This window comes from Gavia stellata, chromosome 1 (genome assembly GCF_030936135.1).
Source record: "Gavia stellata isolate bGavSte3 chromosome 1, bGavSte3.hap2, whole genome shotgun sequence".
NCBI classification, from domain to species: Eukaryota; Metazoa; Chordata; class Aves; order Gaviiformes; family Gaviidae; genus Gavia; species Gavia stellata.
In genome coordinates this window covers 116,213,754-116,237,069 of record NC_082594.1, presented here as the reverse complement: position 1 = coordinate 116,237,069, position 23,316 = coordinate 116,213,754, and the positions used below count along the sequence as shown (strand labels likewise).

The 23,316-nt window shown below is 43.4% G+C and overlaps 1 protein-coding gene across 6 annotated transcripts in view; it reads left to right on the top strand.

Moving 5' to 3' along the window:
• GJA8 (gap junction protein alpha 8) overlaps positions 1 to 23,054 on the top strand; it is a 53,234-nt gene extending 30,180 nt beyond the window's left edge. For all 6 annotated transcript variants that reach the window (XM_059817307.1, XM_059817315.1, XM_059817338.1 and 3 more), the window contains one exon: positions 13,785 to 23,054. In XM_059817307.1, coding sequence (XP_059673290.1) covers positions 13,795 to 14,997 — 1,203 coding nt within the window. In that variant the 5' untranslated portion in view covers positions 13,785 to 13,794 and the 3' untranslated portion in view covers positions 14,998 to 23,054. The remainder of the gene's footprint in view (positions 1 to 13,784) is intronic.
• The last annotated feature ends 262 nt before the right edge of the window (positions 23,055 to 23,316 follow it).

Genomic DNA, 23,316 nt, shown 5'->3' with positions numbered 1-23,316 from the left:
ACAGTCCTGGGAGGTACCTTCTTCATTCAAGCTGGCAGGTAGTCATTAAAGCAAGCTGACTTTTGAACCAGAAAATAAGCACTCTTTTTCTAATTTGCTGAGTTAGGGATCATGTAGAAGACATAATGGGGAGATTTTGACAGCAGAGGACTGTCATGAAAATTGGAGAATAAACCAGGCAGGACTGAGGTGATGTATGTACACACCTTGCCCCTGTGTGTACATCCTAGGATCATGTTAGCCCTGTCAAGCATGGTGTTGCATTGCGAGCTCATATGCAGCTCCTCAGCTACACTGAGCTCAGAGTCCTCTGCAGAGTCACTGTTTCCCTGGACAGAGTTCCCCATAGCAGAGCTGCAGCTGAGCTCCTTGCAGATGTGCAAGACATGACCTTCCTTGTGCTACTGCAAACCCTCTCTGTGTTTGCCCAACTCACTGTGCTATCAGGGTGCGCTAGATCAGCAGTTCCCTTTTTCACGATTTGTCCCTCTCCTGGACTTAGTGACATCTGCAAAACGTTTGATGTTTTCTTCCAGGTTATTGACTAAAAATATCGTGACACCAAACACCCTCCAGGATCTCAGTACAAACATGCTATAAACAAAACAATCACTTCTAGTCCTCAACTGTATTTTGGGAGCAGTCTGATAGCTCATTTATAGTCTGTTTAATGACTGCTATCTTATTTTTACGTCAAGTAAGTTCTTTAATCAAATTGCCATGTAATAGAAGGGAACCTGCCTTCCAGGATCTCAAGTATATTGTACTAGCTTTGTTATATTTAACAACGGCATGTGCAATTTCCTCAGAGAAAAGTATTAACACAGTTCAATGGGGTGAATTTTCTATAAACCCATGTTGATTGCCCCTAGTTATATTTCCCTCCTTTTATTCCCTGTGTTCTGTGCTAGCCACTTCATTATTTAGTTCAGGACTGAGATCCTGTCACAAGTCTGTAGATACCTGTAAGTAATTACAATTATGACATAATTATAAAATAATTATGCCCTTCTACATAGTCTTTACAAAATGCCAGACTATGGGTTTTCTTATTCTCCTCCAGGACTTACCCATTGCACCAAGAAGTACAGAAAATCAATATAAATAGTGCAGAGACATCCTGCGCAGCTTATTTAAAAAAAAAAAAAAGAAAAAAGAAAGTAAGTTTCAGAGCAAGGTATCCAGTCCTGCTGATTTAAAATGCCTGATTTTAGTAGGTGGTATTTAATTCCTCTGAGGTACTGCAAGAATAGACATGTCATCAACGTCTTCATCATCTATTTTCTTTCTTCCCAGCAGTAGGATAGAGGTATTTATTGATTTCATTTTTGTTGTCTGCATTATTATTGAATAATCTAACATTTCCATCTGATAACAGATCAATACCATGATTAGGACTCATTTTGTTCTTAATTTACTTTTTAAAAAAATAGCCTTGTCAGTCTTTTTTGCCCTTTCACTTCCATCATAATTTTTTTATAATTCCTATCTTCTAATTTATATACAGCTTCTCCCCTCTTGCTATTTGTTATGTGTGTTTTACTTACTTAAAGCCACCCCCATTTCCACTTTAAATCTGGTTGTGTTTTTTCATTTACACTATTCTTTCTTTACTGGGGAGTTGTGTATTTTTGGTGCCTAGCAAAAAAATTTTAAGCAGTTCTCAATGATTATTTATATTTTCTTATTTAAATCTTTTCTTTGTGTTGATTTAGCCCAGAATTCTACTCAGGGCTGGGAAACAGGACTTTTTTTTTAAAGCATTGTGTCTTTCAAAGCATTACATTACCACTTTGGGCCGCCTTCTGCTTTCATGTAACAGTGCAGTTAACTGGGGGGGATCAGTAAACCTGCTACCAGCCTCTCATTTCTACCATCACTTTACCCATCCGGATGAGGTGAAATACAGATTTTGTTCATTTTGGATTTAAGATTTGCAAAATGAGGAAGCTGTTTAGAACACTTAAATATCCCCAAGGCTGTTTTTGAGTTAGCAACATCAGCATGTGTTAAACTAATCGAAAACTTATGTTTATTTTTAATTTGGTTAGTGCTCAAATAACCAGGGCTCCCATATTCTAGTGCTGCTTGGTTATCTGTCGCAGACCCAAATCATCAATACAGTTACTAGAACACTGACTCACAAATATTGAATACTGTTAACTAGGAAATTACTATTCCAAATCACAAAGAAGCGAACAGGTAATACTTTTTACCCCACTTCTGCCCACCCAGTCTTTCTTAGAGGTATAGCCACTGATTTTAACATTCAGTCGCACAAACCATCCCAGCATCTTTTCCAATGTCTTATAGCTGTAGTCTCCTGGGCAGGCAAAGTTTTGATGGATATAAAATGGAAAGGGATGCCACAACTCTGTACGGCTAAAGAGGATGTATTAGAATGGAACTGATTTCTATATTGTGCTTCTGCAAAAGAGGGCACACTTTTGAAAGGAAGAACCAGGGCTGCAGCACTGGTCAGTGGAGCTGATAAGCAGCAGAGGGATCAGAAACCCTCCAAAACCTGCTGTATCCTGGGCCAGAGCAGGGGGGCCAACAGAAATATTAGACTTCATGTTCTCACTTCAGAGCTTCAGGCACTGGAGAGAGACAGGTCATTAAAATACAGGCCTGTATTTTGCTGAGGAACTATCAGCAGTAATAGCTGTGTTCATTATGATGGTGTTTATCAATCAGACAAGAATGGGGCTTCATAGTGCAGGACATGTGGAAAAGTAATCAACAGTTGCTATGCCAAGGCGGGACTTGCCATAGAAGTAGCTGCTGAAAGTTTTGCCAGGTCTGACCCAGGACAGAGGCCCCCCAAAGAATCTTAATGCTTCTTTTAACAAGGATCCTGTTAATGCTTTAAACTGTATTGCTGTTAAGAATATCATACTCACTGAGCAGTAACAGGACTTCAGGGGATTGAAGTTTGCTGGAAATAATGAAGAAAAAAAAAAAACAGGTCTCTCCAAACTGGAAGCCCTTCAGCCCTACCACCTATGTTTTCTGGCAGGGCTGTACGTAGATAATCCCTGCCTCCCTCCCCTTGTCTGTTTATTAGTTTGAGGCCAGGTTGGTTGTCTCAGGGAATGCTGAAGACCTTTGGATAGATGATTTATCTATGGATGGGTTATCTTCTTGATCGGGAAAAGAGAACGACTGGCTTAACAGCTTCCAAGTTCAATAACCTCCTTTTCTTCTTAATAAATTGCTGAGGCATGAGAGGCTTCCGTTCCTTGCTGGCATCTTTACACTGTGCCCAAAGAAACAATCATATCAGGCTCAGGAAGACAAATGACTGAAAGGGCAGGGAAACAGGAACCGTCCCCACGGATGTCCTCCCCAGAGAGGCTGGGAACATGCTCTGCTGTGGGAAATGGGAAGCTGAGGTCAGCCAAAGTGCACGGCAGGTATGCGCATCTCTCGGGACTGAGAGAATGGAGATAATGGCCTGTTTTGCCATCCCCATCACTCCCCTGTCCTGCTTCTGAGCTCTCCTGGACCACCTCCACACCTTGTATGCACAGTGCACCTCCACCACGTCATTCCACGGTGTGGAAATGAAGGCAGGGAGATAAAGGTGGAGAGTGGGTGGTGACAACGCTCGTGAGAGCCCTGAGCCTACCACTCAGCAAGGCAAGCTTTGGTGGTGTTAGAAGAGCCCAGAATAAGGGACAAGAGAGTAGGGAATGATCACCCAGCAGAAACTGGAAGGCAACAAACCTCACAGACAGTGAGGTAACCTGGGATGTTTCTGGACATACCCACTTGTTCAGGTCTTTCAGAAGCTTTGTCCTTTCCAGCTCCTTGTGCCTGAGGCTGTTAAGAGATTGTACAAAAAGTCTTGATAAAACAAACATATGGATATCCCCTCAAGAGGCTAGGAGATATTATTAGCCCCTCTTTTACTGGCAGGCCTGGAGCAATTAATTATTACCAGAAGTATTATCAGGTGCTTGTCACTGCTTTCCCTGGATCCACTTTATGTAGTCCAGATAGGCTGTAAGCAACGTGTTCCCTAACTGGTCTGATACCTCACAGGTCCCAATAGCAGATAATCCAGTTCTGTGAGGAGGGTCTCAATAGTGGTGGAAGAGCCATAATCTAGAATATATGCAGAGGGAAATTTGAGTCCATGGACCACCTAAGTATGCAGCTTGCCTGTATTCTCAGATCTTCTCAGTGATGTCCTCCAGCTGGTGCGCTCCACCTCCATGTCTGCCCAGGCAGTAGGTTCTAGGCAGGGGGCAGAGAAAGGGACAGGTAAGAGGAGGGTATATGGGGACCTAGGAAAGGCATTTTGTTTACGATGGCTCCATAGAGCATGTGCTACATCTTGCCTACAAGCTGTGGGCCCTTTCCCAGTGCACCTTGTCAGAAATAGCAGCTGCGCTGGCACGAGAACTTGGAATTTCTAACCAGGACACCGTTGTAAAGGTCTGCATTTCTAGGAATAGCCTGGTTAAGACTTAAGTGAAATCATGCCGATCCATGAAATCATGTGTCTAAAAGAGTATTCTTCCCTTCCTAGCCCTGTTTGTGCTGCTGCTGCAGTACCATAGCATCTACCCTTGACATGTGCAAGTTCATCTCTTTTGCCTTGAATGTTCTTTGTAAGTTTAGTGCAGTTTTTATTATTAACCATGCTGTTATTAAAGGGAGAATCATGGAGGTCAGCTGGTATACATGAGAAATATTTGCTCGATAAAGCATGCAGATTCAAGTGAAAACACAGATTATACTAGCAAAAAGAGTGCTCTGTCAACAAAGTTTATACTGATTCTATAGGTAAAATCAATGACATAAAAGTGACCTTCAAGTCAGTTTAAATCCATCTATTTAACCACCGTGAAAGTACTATTAAAAATCGTATTCACAATAGGTATTACTGGATCGCCACAACTTTCCTGTGTTTGCTTTGCCTTATTTTTTTATCTTGCAGAAGAATCTCAAGAAATGAGGGATGAGGGAAGAGAAAGGCAAGGTTTAGATCCAGCGTAACAGGCACACTGTGCCTTCTCCTTTCTCGTTTATAGCATCCCTCGGTCTCCCCTGGTGCTGTACAGTGCATGAATGAGAAAACACCGCCCGCTAGTGGCTTAGGCTGCAGGAGCCCGCCAGCCGGCTTGGCAGAGGCTGCTCCCTCTTTCTGCTTTGCTGATGCTACTCCAGCAATTGTACTGGGACAAGGTGGGTGGCTCTTATTCCTCCTGCCCTCAGATAAAATCAGCATCTCTGGAAAAGGTCAGCGCTGAACTGAGCGAGAAAAGAGGTTCTTATTGGAAGTGCTGTGGGTCGCTCACACCCTGTTTTTCATGTTTAGCGTCAATGTCCAGATGAAACACTCTAAATAAGCTATGGCATTTAATTTTACTGTTACTATAGTAAGAGAACAAATTGGCTGAAATGTGGTTACAGTGAGCAAACACCTCTAAATCTGCAGCACGTTCAGAGCCATCACTGAAGTCAAAGAACAAAGTAGTGACCCTCCCGAAGCTTCCCTGAAGACAGCCCTCCTCGCAGGGTGGTGTGGAGATACCTCTGGTAGCCCGGGGTGAGCTAGCACCAGCATGGGAAGTAGCATAGCACCAGCGTGCTTCATGCTGCACCAGCTAATTAGCCCCACTCCAGAGAGAAGATAATTAGCTCAAGTGGAACGCTTTGCTGACACAGTTAACCTGCTCCCAGACCTGAGCTGGTATCTCCCCAGCTCAGCATTGCACCGGCTGGTGTAGACAACCTGGGATGTCCAGGCTTAGTTTTCAGGGTTGGTAGCAAGATACCTTTTTTTTTTTTTAAGCTGAAAATATTTCTCTGAGATTTCTCTAGGTCTTTGGCCCTACATAATACCATAGAGTCAAAGACCTCAGAAAGCCTCCCTCTCCCCCCTGATTGTTTTCCTGCTTATGAGGTAGGATCATCCTTAACAGATGTTTGTTTACCTCTTCGTAAAAACCTCCTGTGATTCTACAGCCTCCCCAAGCAGTGTGCTGCAGTGCTTTGCAATTCTTACTGTTGAAAAGGGTTTTTCTAATGTTTAGCTTTATCATTTTTATTGCAAATTAAGCTGATTATTTCTTCTTCTACTTCTGGTGAACGTAGAGGACAACTGCTTAGTCTCTCCACCCATAATAACAAATGTTCATGTGCTGGAAGACTGTTATCACGCCTTCCCTCCTGTTGTTCTTTTCCTAGAGGAAACAAACTCAGTTATTTCATCCATTTCTTATAAGTCATGTTTTTTTTCACATCTCTTATCATTTTTTTGTTCTTTTTTGGACTCTCTCCAATTTGTCTACATCTCCTGTAAAATGTAGTGCCTGGAACTGGAGACACTGTTCCTGCTGAGAGCTCAGCAGTATCCAGTAAATGCACAAAATAATTGCTTCCCTTGCCTTATACACAAAACTCCCCTTAAAGCATCTTGGAATGAGATTTGTCTTTTTCTTCAGGAATCTCACTTAACAGGCTCATATTCGGTCCCACCCCAGCTCTTTCTTTGCTGCACTGCTGCCGAAATGGTTACAATCTAGTTTGGACCAGGGCATTTGGTGTCTATGCAGTTGCCTTTCCTGACTTGTACCTTGGTACAGTCACCTCTGCAGAGGGCAGCCCAGCTCTCCAGTGTCTCATATCCCTTTCACATTCTGATCCTGAAACTCCCCTGCCTTCAGCAGGGGCTGCCAGCCCCCCAGCCCAGCTGTCATCCTTTCGGTTTTGTCCTCTAGTCTGTTGTCCAAAACAGGCACGGAAATACTGAGCAGCCCTGGAGGCAGAACTTCAGGGATATCATCCTCCCAGCTGGAAAAGTGAAGCCCTGATAATTACCCTTGATTATGGTACTTCAACCTGTGCAGCATCAGAATGGTGACTTTTTCTGCTTGCTGCTCTGGGAGCCTGCGATCTCGATATTTTCTAAATGCTTGCTAAAGTCAAGATATTCTATATCTACTATTTCCTCCTCATCTACCAGGCCTGTAGTCAAAGAAGGAAATTAGCCTAGTTTGACAGGATTTGTTCTTCAAAATTCCCAGCTGGTTGTTTCTTATCACCTTATTGTCCTTTAGCTACTTATAAATTGATTGTTTCATAATTGGTTCCTGTATCTCTCTAGGTATCATGGTTGGGCTGACTGGCCTGTAATTCCCCAGATCCTCTTATAACAGTAATTTTCAGAGAAGAATTGCATTTAAGTTAAATAGATATTGAAAGACGCTCCACTTTTGCCCTGCTTATCTTTATTCATTGTCTAGTTTTGTTCCACCCCTTAAATTAAAAATACGCTTCCCATAAGTATTTATCCTCCACTTGAGGCTCAGCACAATCCAACCTCTTCTGTGTTCTTGCCCAAACCTTCCTGTTAACTTGCATACTTCCCTATTTCCCTCCTTCTTGATGCTTTATATCTTCCTCCCTCTCTTTTCTTTATGGTTTGTTTGCAGTTCCCTAGCAAAATATATTCCCCAGCAATTTATATCCCCCAGTGCCCTGAGGGCTCTTTTCCTCCTGGAAAAATCTCAGACCTCTGCCCTTAAAATGTGGACAGTGACATTTACCAGTCTTGCAGGGACATAGTAAGTTCTCCCTAAAGATTTGCCCAGGGCTAGCTACATTTAAATGATTTCTGAGACCGGTAGGTGGCAGAAAGAAGATGAAATCTGGGAGACTCTGGTCCTAGTGATCAGACAGAGACCGCTTTGGCTCTAGGATGGACAAAGAGACGTGTTACTAGAAAGCAGGTGTCTGCTAAGTTGAGTAGTGTCTAGCAAACAAGAGTGTTGGTAGAGCTCTGAGCTTCTTGTAGGGAGGCTGAATACATCCAGTGTTCAGCTTCAGCCATGAGCAAAAGGTTTGTGTGTTCAGCAGAAGAACAGGAAGCATGTGCCACTTTCTAGCTAAGCAGATCAGGAGAAGATAACTTTGTTTGAGGGAGAGGTATCGTTATCCAGGGTTGTGGGCTATATAATTGCACAATCTGCTATCATGCATGAACAGAGCTGTTCAATAGCACGGCCCTGCCTTGTCCTGACATCATGTCTGTGTTGGAAATCCATTTGGAATGAAAAATCCCACATTCCCCAAGTGACCTCGTAGTCTCTGAGCAAAAGGCTGAGTTGCAGTGGAGACTTTACAGTCTCAGTGGTGCCAGAGATGGGAGCTCATTCATCACTGTCAAAGCAGAGAAAGGATGAGAAGTCAGCAATAAAGCAAACTTCTTTCCAAGGAAAATAACATTTTTAAAGTGCAGGAGATGGCCATGGTTCTTTGAAGGGAAGAAAAAGTCACTGTGAGTAACAGCGTTACTCTCATTAGCTGCTACTATTTCTAGCACTGGTTTTTGGAAATGGAAATACTCAGCACTTCTACAGGTTGCCTAATGAGAGCATAAATGCTGGGCCAGGTACACATGTTGGAAGTGTTGGCTATTATCAGTCTGGCACTGTCAGTGTTGCAGTTCTTTTGTAGACTCAGCGAATGTCGCATGCTGCGTGTGAGGTCCAGTCTTCTAGACATTATGGTCTCTACTCCTTTCTTTCACAGCCATTGCTTTCGTACTACAAAGGCAGCCCTGACTTCCAGCATTATCCTGATGCCTGAGAGAATCAAGTCGCCTTCTTACTCTTCTCCTGCTCCACCCTCTCCTCTTAATCCCCACCTCAGACAAACGCTTCCCTGTGTAGCCCCAGTACAAGAGGAATTCCTCATTGGCCATCTTCATATTCATTTAGGCCATTTTCTGTGGCCATTTTCTTTGGGGGGAGGAGGCCATAATGAGCTGGAGAATCTGGCCCAGAGCTCAGTGGTGCCTTTTAAAAAGGCATCCAGTTGAAGGGACTGTGTGGTCTTCCCCAAACCAGAAGTGCCCAGCAAACTCAGTGTGCCCCATGTTAAATGCTCTGCACCCTAGAGATAGCAAAGAAAGTCACCCTGATCATTCAGATGAAAGTAACATATACCCAATGATCAGTGACTTGAATATAATTTTTGCATCAGCTGCATCTTGCAAGCTGTTCTGCAGCTTGCCGCAGTGTTTGATATTTGGATAATGTTTGCAAGTGGCAGACAGAAGGTTAATGGGAAACGTCTCTGACAGTAGCTGGATGTAATTTAGAGATGGACTACAGCCACGTAGTTACATACCAGATTTGGGTTTTGGCTTATTTTATTAGAGAGATAAGGCCCAGAAAGGGATACGCACATTCAGCCAGAGCTGAGTTTTCCAAAAAGACAGTTTCAGTCTGGAAAGGGATGGGCAGTTTAACATCTGAACCATCTGGTCTCTGTGATGCAGCAACTTGCAGGAACTCTTGAAAGGTGTTAGCTGCTGGTGGTATCATTTAGTCCTCCCTCTCTTACAGCTTCCCAGAGAGGGGATGAGGGTGGCAGTGATGACCAGTCACTCATGTATTAATCCTAGTTTATCTCAGTAGCAGATAGCAAAACGAAGCAACAAAGGTATTCCTTACTCTTCCTTACTGTCCTTATTCCTCTTGTTGATCAAACTGTGCCTGTTCTTACTCACTTCATGTTCTTGGGACTTGTATCTTCTCCTCTGTGTCCTCTCTCCAGGAAGACTATTCCTATGCTTTATGTAGCACAGGCTGAAAAATGTCATGTATGGACCTCTACTACTTCTCTATTAAGAGAGTGATTTATTAAGGTGTTCAGAATATGACCTTGATTCCAACTGCATGCATAGAGATCGATTTTTCTTTTGTGTCTCCAAACTGGTCCCTCTTGCAAAATGTGATTATTTTCCATTTCTTGCTTATCCTTCAGCTCTTTTGAAATCCAGTTTGAGAAACATCATCTCTGCCTCCAGTTGTGCTTTGGACTTTGGAGCTATACAACTCAGCTTAAAAGCTGCTTGGGAAGACAACTGCTGAAATGAGGCTCTGAACTTACATAGGCACAAACACCCAGAAGCACTGAAGAGAAGCCTGAAACCATTGGTTTGAAGATACAAAATTTTGCAGCCCTCATATTGTAATATCTCACTGAAATGACATCTTTTCTAGAGACAGAGCATCTCCCAATGCCATTCTGGGGAATTAAATTCAGTGTTGAGTCTGCATAAAGAGAGAGGAGAGCTACTTGGTGCTTCATCACTTTATGAGCCTCGTATCTCTATTATTGCTTAGCAGATCTCGCTTCCAGTAATCCTCTTTTTCTTCAGAGCTGAGTGCCAAGAGCATATCCTGAACAATTCAAGACTACAAAAATAGCACCAGAGAATAAAGTTACCTCCTTTGGTTCATAATCAAAACTCATGGGGCAGTTAGTTGCACTTGTGGATGCATTACTGAGCCTGTGATTTTTCTCTTCTGTGGGCTCTCTAGCATTTTTGCAGGTGGCCAGGGGTAGGCGAGTGTGCCTGGGGTAACATTCCTGTTTGCTGGGCTGCTGGAATTCGGCTATGCTCCTTAACAAAACAGTTTGGTTTAGACATTTTTGATGCATGAGCATGTGCAAGATGCATTTGGAGGAAAAACTAAGCAGAACTAAGAGACTGAAAGGCGAGGTTGTGAAATTGGTATTTCTCAGCTTTGATTAACATTGACTGATGATCTGGTTTTCCCATACTGCTTCTTTTTCCTGGTAAAAGATGTTAAAGAGCAGTCCAAAGTATCCGACAATGCCAAGTACAGGTCCAGTACCTCAGTGACTGCCTGTGCTGGAAATAAGCAATGCGACTTGGCTGTCAGAGCTGGGTGTAGGGTAAGAAAATAATTCAATTAGTTCTGCCACCGTCAGAGATGTTGGCACTCCCTTTTCACCTGTCACACCACAACACCTAAAGACTAGCGAGCGGGGGGACACACAGAGCTGTGCTGAACCATGGCAGAATTGCAGAGATACGTTGGTCCCTGCTTAACTGTGCAAACTCCCATTTATGCATGTATTAGGTTTTCACTGCCTGTCGCCTGTTCCTCTCCCCCCTCTGCTTTTTCATGTTCAGTGGATTCTCCTCTCTGTGTCTCTGCCTCTCTTTCTCTATTTTTTTCTCCCTATTGTTCCTCACATCACTAACTGTCACTCACTTCATAAAGCCGTCTGGCTCAGAGCTTAAATATTGCAGGGCAACTAAAACCCACCATCAGAGCCAATTCAGTCATATCTGCTCAGTCGTGCGACAAGATTGGGACTTTTAGGGTAGGGAAGAAGAGACACAAAAGTTCACTCTTCCCTGCAGAGTGCCAAGAGAGGAGGGGGACACATTTCTTCGGTGGAGCCTTTCACAGCGGCAAGTTGCTTGCTCAACGTCCATAATCTATAGAGTCTTTTTCACTGGTAGTGTGCTCAGGTTGCAATATCTGGAAGTGCAGGGTAGGGGTTTGCAACAAGCCCATGTGAGTTAAGAATACGAGTCTGTGGACTCTGAGTGGGCTTAGGCGGTCTCCTGCTCTTTTTCTTGTGATAGGCAATTTCAGGGAAAAGGTGACTGCCTAAATTGAGTCTTTTGCTTGCTCCTTTTTTGAGACTTGAGGGGCCGACTGCTTACAGGTGGAATCCTAGACATCTGAACTGGTCGTAGGACTCATCTTCAGTCTGCCCGAAATTGTTCCTTGCAGTTGAACTGATTGAGCAACCTCGAGCCACTTCACTTGCAGAAAATAGAAAAGGTGGTCATGGCAGATTTTTGGAAAACGTGACTGGTTCGGAAGTGATCTCAGGAAGAGTTTAGCCAAATGTAGCAAGCTGCAAGCGAGACATTTGATGGAGTTAGACAGGAAACATTTTTCCTTCTCTTGTACAGTGAGTTTTCCGAATGATAAGCTTTATCACATCTAGAATGTCGCTCTTGCGTGCTGCAGTGGAAACGTTCAAACGGTAGCTGTGGATATCAGTGTGAGTCACAAAGAAAGAAAGGGATGGAGTTAAGTGCAGTGCGTGGGGAACAATGAAGTTTATATTGTGTATAGTTGTGTTTTTTACAGAGTTGCACATGATTGGTAACTGTCGGGTGTACTTTGCTCTGTGAATCTGCAGAAAGAGAATGTTTAAATCAGTTTAGATAATGTATGTAAACAGCATAATCTTCTGCTAGACTTGTTAATGTAAGTGCTGACATTAACACACTCCTTTACACAACTTTAATGACTGAGAAAGTAGCAATTTTCTTCGGTGATTAAATTACATGTTTGCCACTTACGCATGCAAGGTGTTTGTGCTAGCTGAAGGACTGCGTTCTGTTCTTCGTTTCCTAACGCGGGTGTCTGGGGTTAAAATTTTACAAGGTTTGAAGGCAAGGAAAATGAGTCCATCTTGTTTTAGAAAAATAACATCAGAAGGAGTTTTTTTGGTTGAAAATTTGTGATATTCCCCAGAGCCATAAAACTCTCAATATTTTGTGTGTTTGTGTATGTGTGAATGCGTACACACAGTAGTTGAAACAGACTGGTATGCGTTGGTGTGTCGCAACATATGGTATTACAAATATATCCCAGTGGTATCTGAAGGAGGAGGGAAGTTTAGATACTCAGATTTCCATGCTGTTGATTGTACCTTCTTTCTTCCAGCACTTGTGTATGTGTGTCTGCATTTAGGAAACTATAGATGGAGGTAGTGTCTAAAAGATTAACTTCTAGATCCCTGTGAACAGCTATTTTATGAATAATGATGTTCCCTCTTTCACTTGTCATGGTCCATAAGTCGGTCTTTCTGGATCACTGCAATAATCTGCATTCCTCAGAGTCTTCAGACTGCTGTGATGTGTTAAATTAGCCCATCCCAAACAAGCTTCCTCTTTATTTCCCTCATTCATAGATTTTTCCTTGCCTAAAATTATATAATGGGAAGTTTAGGATACGCAGGTTGAAGTCCTGGCCTAGGAATAATTTCTTACGCAAAAATAATAACAGATGTAACATTTGACTTGCATTACTTGAAAATGGACTACTTTCTTAGCTTTCCAATAGGATATCTGTAGCTGGCTTCCAGCTCTGTGTTAGTCTGAGATAGCAGTACTGACATTTTAGAGACAGAAAAAAGTATTTTAGGTCCCAGTTACAGACCTTTGTGTTTTTCTTCAGGTTGGTTCCAATGTCAGTGTGGCAACTGACTTCAGAAGAGAATACAATGAATAGCGCCAGTAACACTGAATAATTATATTGTATATAATGCATACTGCATAGCAAAACTGGTATATATGGTAGATATTAAGCTTATACAGTGTTACTAACATAGTAATGGTGTTGAAATTGCTATTCTTACCTAACAGAGTGATTTCTAATGTAGAATTAATATATGCAACCTATAGAGAATTCAGGTTTGTGTGGGTGCAAGATGGGCACCAATTCGAGACCTGTTTGACCCATGTGTGGTTCTGCTGCAGAAGAGCTTGGGTGCTTGAAACCTTCACTCCCTTTTCTAACCACTGCAGCTGCATGCTGATAAATTTGCATTTCTGTACTGCTGGCGAGTGTTAGTACGTGCACAAAATCTAAGCAGGCTCACACAACTGAGCCTACAAGGCACCACAGAAGACTCTTACCTGGAAAAGCAGTTAAATATACTCCCCGGCTGAAAAGTAATTGCCCATTTAGAGCCAGGGAAGAAAGAATTTAGCAAGCAGTTTGCTCTGACTTTCCAGCCCTTCTTCTGCTAATACATCATTATGATCAGGCAAATAAGCAAGCAAGCAACCTTCTTTCTGTTCTCAAAGCATATTAGGGCAATACTAGTTGAAAGCAACAACAGGCATCAGTGGGAAAACATGAAATCTTTTAAATTTAGCATAATTTGTGGTCATTCTCTTTCTTTTTTTCTTTCCTTAGACAGTAAGAAATGGGTGACTGGAGTTTCTTGGGGAACCTTTTAGAGCAGGTGAACGAGCAGTCTACTGTCATCGGGAGAGTTTGGCTCACAGTGCTCTTCATTTTCCGCATCCTGATCCTGGGAACAGCTGCTGAGCTCGTGTGGGGAGACGAACAGTCAGACTTTGTGTGCAACACCCAGCAACCTGGTTGCGAGAATGTCTGCTATGATGAGGCCTTCCCCATCTCCCACATCCGGCTCTGGGTCCTGCAGATCATTTTTGTATCCACGCCTTCGCTAATGTACTTTGGGCATGCGGTGCACCATGTCCGCATGGAGGAGAAGAGGAGAGCGAGAGAGGAAGCTGAGAGGCGTCAGCAAGCTGAGGTGGATGAAGAGAAGCTGCCCCTGGCTCCAAATCAAAACAAAGGCAATAACCCTGATGGGACCAAGAAGTTTCGCCTGGAGGGTACGCTCCTGAGAACCTACATCTTCCACATCATTTTCAAAACCCTCTTTGAGGTGGGATTCATAGTAGGTCAGTATTTCCTGTACGGCTTCCGAATTCTCCCCCTTTACCGCTGTGGGCGGTGGCCCTGTCCCAATCTTGTGGACTGTTTTGTCTCCAGGCCCACGGAGAAGACCATCTTTATTATGTTCATGCTGGTGGTGGCTGCCGTGTCCCTCTTCCTCAACCTGGTGGAGATCAGTCACTTGATCCTGAAAAGGATCCGGAGGGCTCTGAGAAGACCAGTGGAGGAACAGCTAGGAGAGATTCCGGAGAAGCCCCTCCATGCCATCACAGTCTCCTCCATCCCGAAGGCCAAAGGCTACAAGCTTCTGGAAGAAGAGAAGCCAGTGTCCCACTACTTCCCTCTCACAGAAGTAGGGGTTGAGCCCAGTCCCCTTCCATCAGCCTTCAATGAGTTTGAGGAGAAGATTGGGATGGGACCATTGGAAGATCTCTCCAGGGCATTCGATGAGAGGTTACCATCGTATGCACAAGCGAAGGAACCAGAAGAGGAGAAGGTAAGAGCGGAGGAGGAGGAGGAACAACAAGAAGAGGAGCAGCCAGGACCTCAGGAAGAGCCAGGGGTGAAGAAAGCAGAGGAGGTGGTGAGCGATGAAGTGGAAGGGCCTTCAGCACCTGCTGAGCTCGCCACTGATATGAGACCCCTCAGCAGGCTAAGTAAAGCCAGCAGCCGGGCCAGGTCAGACGATTTGACTGTATGAAGGTGCAGGAGAGCACATGAAAAAGAAAAGGTTGAAGAGAAAAGGAGAGATAAGAAAGAATCAAAAGATATTTTTAAGCAAAGTGCTAAAATGGCCATTTGAATATTATTTCCTCTTGAGATTCTCAACTGGAAAGGTACTATCATCGTAACTGTGCCTTATTTGCCCTGTATGTCCATTTGAAAAGGAACATTTTCCCTGTTTCCAGATGCCAGCTCACTCCTTACAGTAATATCTACACTGTACACATAACTGATGTCTTTTAAACCTTAATGTGGCAGTGAAACCCAAATGTCACCCACTGTGAACGTATTTACTGAAGCTTTGTGTTCCACATTTCTCTAGGAACATAGGGAGGATCTGTCCCTTCAGCCAGTGAGGGGGGAAGACTGATCAACAACTGTATCTACTATTTCCTTTTCTGCTACCTATGGAACGCTGAGCAGATCTCCCCTTTGCTGTTGGCAGGGAATTGCAGTTATTTCATTCACAAAGTGAATTCTGTGCTTAGCATCACCACACTAAAATAGTAAGCATTATTTAACATCTCTATTCACAAAATAAAGGCCAAAATGTCCCCAATTTCTCTGAGAATGCAAATCAGAGTTCGGTAAAAATATTTTCCCTTTGTCAAAAATATTTCTGGTCTTCAAATGACATTGACAGTGGACAAGGTTAAGAGTAGTTCTCTACTAGGATTTAGCAGATGCCCACAGATGGATTATTTGTTCCCAGGGGGTCATCCAGCCCCGAGCCTATGTCAGAGCACTGGAGAGAATAAATTCAAGTGATATTTTTTATTTGTAGTCTTGTGACTTAAAGATCTGAAACTCGATTTAGCAAAGCAAGCGTGGGAAGACTTCTGTGAGAGGAGGAAGCAGCTACAGCCCCCAGAGCATGAAACCAAATATAAGTCTTCATGGCATGATCCTGACATGTGCTGAGTTCCTGGAGCTCCCAGACTTACAGGCATGCAGCAAATCTCAGGTACAGAGTCCTGAAGGCACCTGTGAACCTAAACCAGGGGTCTGGGTAACTATGTGACTACTTAAACCTCAAAATACAAAACTGGTTGTTCCAGTTTGAGAAGTCTGATATGATAATAGTCTTTTGACATCCTTTGTTTTTAATTTGACAGACGGAAGCCATCCAATGGTCTACTTCTCTATTAAATGCCAAAGTCTCGAGTAAAACAAGGCCTTTCAAAAGATGAGTTAGACCTTTTGTGCCAACAGGTCTGTACAGAACTCGCAGAGCCTCTGAAAAATCTTTTTTGTTACAAAAGGCAGAAAAGCATGTGCTTGCAAATGTTTAAATGTCTGTGAATTTCTAATTTTAGGACTACAGCAGCACCTTTTGGCTGGGACGGTGCAGCAATGCATTCAAAAGCTTCAGGTTAACAGCTATGCCCCCCCCAAACTGAGCCTCATGCCAGAAAAGTGCAGGTATGCGCTCTCATCTGCTCTGCTCTGCAAACCTCAGACCCTGCCAGCTCAGCAAATTCTTTCTGCTGGGCTGCAGCCCATCCCATTGTTCCCAGGGCAGGCTCTAATCCAGGTCAGGAAAAAAAAGGTCTTTGGTATAATGCATAAAACTCATCCCGCCATTAGCTAGAAAAGACCCCCTGCGGTCTTCCATTGTAGCAGGGCTGACTGCTACTGCCCATTGAAGTCAAATGGGTGTCTGAGCGAGCTCTGGGTAGGCTTGGACTCACACCTCCAGTCCTGCTGCCCCACGTCCCAGCCCAGGCAGCCACCAGTACAGTCGGTTCTGTCACTCGCTGATCTAACCTGTTTGGTGCAGTTCCCGTGCCTTGTTACGCAGCTGCCCTATACGAGCGCAAAGGTGGCTGGACTTCGCTGCCAAGTGAAGCAAGCTGTACATATGTAGAAAGTTTGTAGGGTGCATTGGGATTCTTCAGCACCATAGCGGTGCCACGTATTTTTTTTTTTTACATACTATTAATCCTTTTGCTCCTCTTGGGCCTGTGTATTTTCCCAAGGTTTGCAGCCTGAGGTCAAAATCTTTGCTCCCTTGACAAAGGCTGTTAGGTTGTCCTTCTTTGTGAAGGAAGACTGGAACGTACCTCCTCAGTTTTAGGAAGGAATATGACAAAGCAACATACGTGAAGGAACATGCAGAGGGAGAATCTGGAGGCTACCATGTATGCACTCTCTTAATACAGAAACAGGAGAACAGTTAACACAAATGAAAGGCAACTGAGGAAAGAGAATGTTTTTCAGCAGGAAAAGGGTCCACTGTGCCTCATACTCTACCAGAATTCTAGCAAGGGCGAAGATTTAGATGAACAGCAAAATCACCATACTTACACGAGATGGGATCTATTACTTTTTATTTTCTTCACAGAAAGATAGAAGAGTGTTTTAATGGTTCTAAGCATAAACTAGCCCACTCGCTGAAAGGGGTTGGAAACACACTTTCCTGTAGATAAAAAAATAGAAAAATCTGTAACGGTTCAGTATGAGATATCTTTTACCTTCTTCAGAGCATCTGACCCTTCCAGATAGCAATGGACTAGAGGAATCACCCCCACTCTTGTTTAATTCTAATTACTTGACAAGTCCTTTTATATACAAGCTATTTTAATAACCATTCCTGTTCCTGACCTCTGACATGCATACCTTCATTAGATCACTGGACTAATTAAGATGAGTGCTTATTCATCAGAGGTATACGGTTCACAATATGGCTGCCGGGTGGTCCAGTCTTTAATCATCAGATGTTGAGTATGTCATTGTTTTTCACTGAAGTGCCTCAGTAGAACGCACTATATGCAGTGTACTTAGTGAACACTCTGTAGTTCTCTCACAGCTGCCACAGGAAAGCTCGTTTCTTCCTCCGGGTCACGACAGCACGATGAAACAAGCCAGCGTTTCCCTCCTGCATCCAGTCAACTGCTTGTTGATTTTTTTTCAAGCCAGTTTTCAAGTACCCTGCCAGACTAGTAGTGAATCTGTAGCCACCAAGTGCAAGCCATGGCATCAAGACAGCGCTTCTCGGCAAACCGGGCAGGCAACTAACAGTCTGGTCTTCTGGCACTCAGCCTCATCTCTGCAATGAAATCACTGTGGGACTGTCAGCAAGTCATCCTTCCTTCTTGTACAATTGGCAATAATTTTCTACCTCACAAAGACGATGTGAGGCTCGATATATTGTGTTAGTAATAGAATGGGAGGTCCTCGGATGGAAGGCCCTACAGATGAGCAAAGGATTATTGCTATTTCTGGATGTTATAGCATATAAATGTGTTTTATTCCTTCTCAATGAGACAAATTTAATCATTTATTCAAGAGATTCCTAGTGAAGTTGCATAACAGCCTCAGAGCTGTGGATTCAGTGTATGATTCTACTCGAAAAATAATTAAGCAAAACATAGGCATAAATGTAAAGAACAGGGAAAATTATTTTCTTGGGAAGGGGGAAGTCACTGGACAATTAGAGCCATGCCTGGATCATTTAAAGGTGTGTGTATCCCCTTGGCTCCCTGTGCAAATAAATTACTAACTGGCTCTCTGCAAGGAGCATAAGATGCAAGTGTCAAAATCACCAAAGGAAGTGAAAGTAGATGAGAAAGGTAGTGTCTTAGGTTACAATAGCATGTGGGAGTTGGTGTTCTCTAGTGTCTAGAGCAGTGGACCTAGGATAATAATCTTAGATTTATTTCCAGCTCTGCTTCTGACTTGCTGTGATAATCACTTTACCTCTCACTGCCTGTTTTCTCCACCTGTAAAACGGGTGTAAGAATTTCCACCTACCTCACAGGGATGTTGTGAGGCTTCCTTAATTCTGTTTGTAAAGTAAGTAGGCATGATCTGATGAAAAGCACTGCTGAAATGCATGGTATCCTTGTTATTTCCTGGCAGAACTGCTAACTTGGTTAATACATGACTCCTCAACCAGAAGGGCAGTAGTTTGAAAATGTGAACACTGCATTGCACTGACAACATCAACACAGATGTGGATTTGCCATGAGTGAAAAAGACTCCATTGATCCCCCACCCCTTTCTCCCACCTTAGCCTTGGCCTGGCTGTATGATGCAGTGGTGACAGTGTGGTTACATGGACCCCTCTTCTCTACCCCCAGCATCCATTCTGGGGCAGCATTTATGCTTAAATAAGACAGTTCCTGGAGGGGGGTGCAGGTTTGTGGAGCTCTGACAATTTTAAAGGCCTTGCAAGGCATGTGGGAGAGGGTTGTACAATGCACAATATTGCTGGGCTTCTGTTTTAAACCACTCAGTGCAAACTCCAAGAAAATTTGCCAGAGTTTCCATGGAAAAGTTTACAATTGCTTAGGGCATACAGAAGAAAAGCCACCCTTCATGAATGCAAAACCATAAATTATCATGTTATAGTGATTCTTTCCTCTAAGTGAGATAGATAGCAATGATCTCTTAGCACTGAAACACAATGAGGTACTGATTCCTCCTCCTGTAGGAGGTGAGAGGTTTGGGGGGGATCTCTGCTCTCTAGGTGTGTGTGGGCATGAAATCTACTTACTGAGGGAGGGAAGTCCAGCCTCTCCTGGCATTCAGTAACTCACTGACTGTGCAGTTTTACATTTAAAGAGTGGCTGTGTCACACAATGCTGAAAAAAAAGTGGCAGTTTGCTGTTTTGTATAGAAAATGGCTTTTCAGGCTGACAGCTGAAAGTAATCCTAGCCTAGGCGTAGTTTTGTTTAGTAAAGACAGGAACATCCATGAGAACTAGACTAAAGCCTTCCTATAAGCCCGAGGCAGTTGTGATAAAATGGTATATGGTGCCAGATTTCCTGAGGGCCAGGGTCAGATAAGCATACCAAAATCAGGGGACTTGTCTAAGTATTGGAATATTTTTTTTTCCCCAACAGAACGATACTACCATTTCTTAGGCTCTGTGTGTGCTACACCTTTTAACATGGCTCAGGAAAGGCTTTTTGCCAACACCAAATGTGCTTATACAGTTGAGTAGTAACCATGGCAAATAAATGTGTGTTGACTTGCCAAGACATAGCCTGGCACACAGTCATTTCCTTGCAACTAGCTTGGCGTGCACCTATTTCAGTACAACTGGCAAGACTAGTCTCTCTCTGTCAACAGTCCAAGTTTTTCTCTCAGCAGCTTGATGTACAGAGACATTGAAGGCTTGTTCAACCTAGAGAGGAGGAAGCTAAGGGCTTTGGGAGGTCTAACTGCTGCCTTCAGGTACATAATGGGGAGTTACAGGGAAGATGGAGCCAGACTCTTGACAGACGTGCACAGCAAAAGACCAGAGGCAACAATCACAAGAGGCAGCAATGAAAATTTTGACTAAAAAATTCTGACAAGGAAAAAAATTGCTCAAATGGAGAGTGGTTCAGCACTAAAGCAGGTGCCCAGAGACATGGTAGATTCTGCATCCCTGGAGGATGAAGCCTGACTGGGAAAAGCATTGAGCACCCTGGTCTGACTTTGATGTTGGCCCTGCATTGAGCTGAAGGTTGGAATAACCGGTCCCTTCAAGCCTGAACCATCCATCCCATGGGAGGTTGAAAGCTCAGTGCAGCCACTGTGTGGTGGAACAACGGGTGTGGGGCACTGTCTGCCTTGGTAGAGTTTGCTTTGACTGTCCCAGCAGGCAACATCAACTAACCGGGCACCGCAGCTGAGGCCGATGCACAAACACAGTCAACTGATGTTCGGTAGCTAGAAAAGCTGCTTGAGGCCAGAACCATGTATTGCGTAACTGGTTTGGAAAGAACATTAAAAATAAAATTAAAAAAAGTGTACGCTTGTCAACAGAGAAAATCATGGAAATATAAGGGGCTTAGGTCTTTCCTGTCCCTTTAATTTCAGTGTCAAGTGTACCTTTAAATCCATCTGAAAGTGCAGAGGACTGCATTTTAATGTTCTGTCAACAAAAAGCTGTGTATTTTAAAGCTTGCTGATCTGGGATGAAACAGAACTGAATAGAAATGGTGATTACAGAGCTACTGACAGAACATTTTGAAAAAAACCCCAAAGACTGTTGGCCTTTGCCTTGCTAGATCCAGCCTGGCACAGTAAAAGAAAAAACAAGCCATTTTTTGGTTTCTGAGGAGGAGAGGCTATATTGCTTGGAAAAGTCATGGAGTAGCCCACTGAAAAACTTTTAAGTCAACACAGCAAAGAATTTGTGGTGAAACAGTAAACAGAAAAGTTGGCTCCTATGGTGTTTCTCTGAAGCTCAGGGGAGAGTTGGATTGAAGGATGATTGAGATAAGGAAGCACAGTTTCAAATGAGCATACCAAAAATCCTGGATTACAGGCAGTTGCGGGGCAGAGGCCGTGCAGGAGGGCAGCAGGGAGGCCCAGGTAGCGGCGCAGCACGCCAGCTGACCGGCAGGCTATGGGCAAAGGCTGAAGCGAAGAAGTGTGCAAGCTCATCGTCCAAATACCTCATTGTAAGGGTAAGGCAAGCCAACCCGAGACATGAATTAAACCCAGCCTGTTAGCAAATCTGGTATTTCTGGATTTTAAGAAGGTCAGCAACTTAAAATAATTTAATTGAACTTTTATCCACTGGTTCCTCTATTTACCTGGTAGAATTGAGAACCAGAACTAGCATGGGCAAATTTATTTTCCCAATCCTTCTACCTAAGTATATGAAGAATTACTGGGACAAAAACCCTCAGGTAAGTTTCTCAACACATACATGTTAGTTCAAAGAAAAGTCATAGACAACCCCATAACGGAATTCATCTATTGCCAGTGAACATCATCATCTGAACTCACTACAAATAAATTAAAAAGAAATTCAGAAATCAGAATGATGTCGGATTACTCCCAGCTTCAGAGCTCTTGTTTGTGAAAACCTCTGGTGAGAAGAGAAAAGAAAATGGATGGCCAGCTGCCAGCTAAGCTTATTTGTCATGAATATGCCCCGTAGCACCTTCTGGAAACCTGTGCTATTTCTAAATATAGTCTTGGCCAACAAACTGCTTTAATTCAATATGCTCCACCTTTCAGCTTTACTTGAACGTTCCCTCTACAAACAACATAAAATAGCCACATTCACACTTTAATATGTGGAAGAATAAAATATGGAACTGAGCGGAAACCTGCCAAAGTACTGACCAGCCCTTCTTCCTCATGCACTGCCTCTTCTCTCTGGCCACCTCCATCTATATTCTGTTTAATGAAACTACCAGCCCCTCAGAACTGAGAAGCTGCCTTTGTGCCTGTGGAGTGCCGTGGACCCTTCTCCCCACACAATGCGCATCAGCGGCTATCTAAGGAGGAACAACACAGAATAAGTTTCCCATTTTCTTTTTATACTTCTTGTCTTCCCTGAAGGAGACGTCCTGGGGCTGGGGGGTGGCGGTGGCTCTGAGTTTTTCCAGTAGGAATTATCTTCTTCCCTGTGTGTTTCTCCCAAGGCTCAGGAAACAGTAATTTACAGCTAAGCAGAGGCATGTTTCAAGCCTCTTCGTAAACACATGCAAAGAAGGAAGTTTATAAAGAGCTGTGACCAAACTCTGCTGTGTTTTTCAACTTTGTGTTGACTTGAGCGGAGTTGCCAAGGTGTAAACAAGAGCAGAATTTGGCTTTGTATAATTTATTTTTAAAGGATTTCCTGTTAACTTCTGTCTTTAAAAAACAACCAACAACTAACCTTGCCCCACAACCTACCAATACAGAACAAAACCACCACAAATCCCTCCAAACTCAGGAAGATCATCACTTCAGGGAAGGTCAGTTTCTAAGACTGAAAGGACTAGACGCAGAAAGGAAGGACAGGGAAGCTCAGATCTCAGCTCTACATTAACTGGCAGCAATACCAGAAGCTGTAAAAAAAGAGGCCTCAGATCAGATACAACAATCTGCTCCCTCGGTTCATTTCCCCATGAAAGCTGAATGTTTTTTTCTCTTTGCAATGCTGTAGACAAGGAGACAAATTTCAAAACCAAGACGACTGACAGCAAGACAGAAACCCAAAGAGACTGTGGGACTAATCCGGTGACTCAGCACAACCAAATGTAGATTCATTTTCCTAGTGAAATGAGTTGTAATGAATAAAGGTTCCTGATTTTCAAACAGCAAGGGCTCTGTGCTTTGTTGAACTCCCAACTAACCCCACTGGGTTCTTTCTCTTCCCGTATGATTTATTATTCCAAATATAGAGAGTTTTGAGTGGCAAGGGATAGGTGTGTTTTTAAGAGGGGAAAAAAAGATGCAGACGCCATTAAGTTCACGCGGGGACACGACTGCCTCTGGAAGGATTGGATCTCACGCCCACAGGCATCAGGAAATCCCCTGTTTGAACTTTCCGTGCCCTTCTGGCCCCATTCCTTGATACAC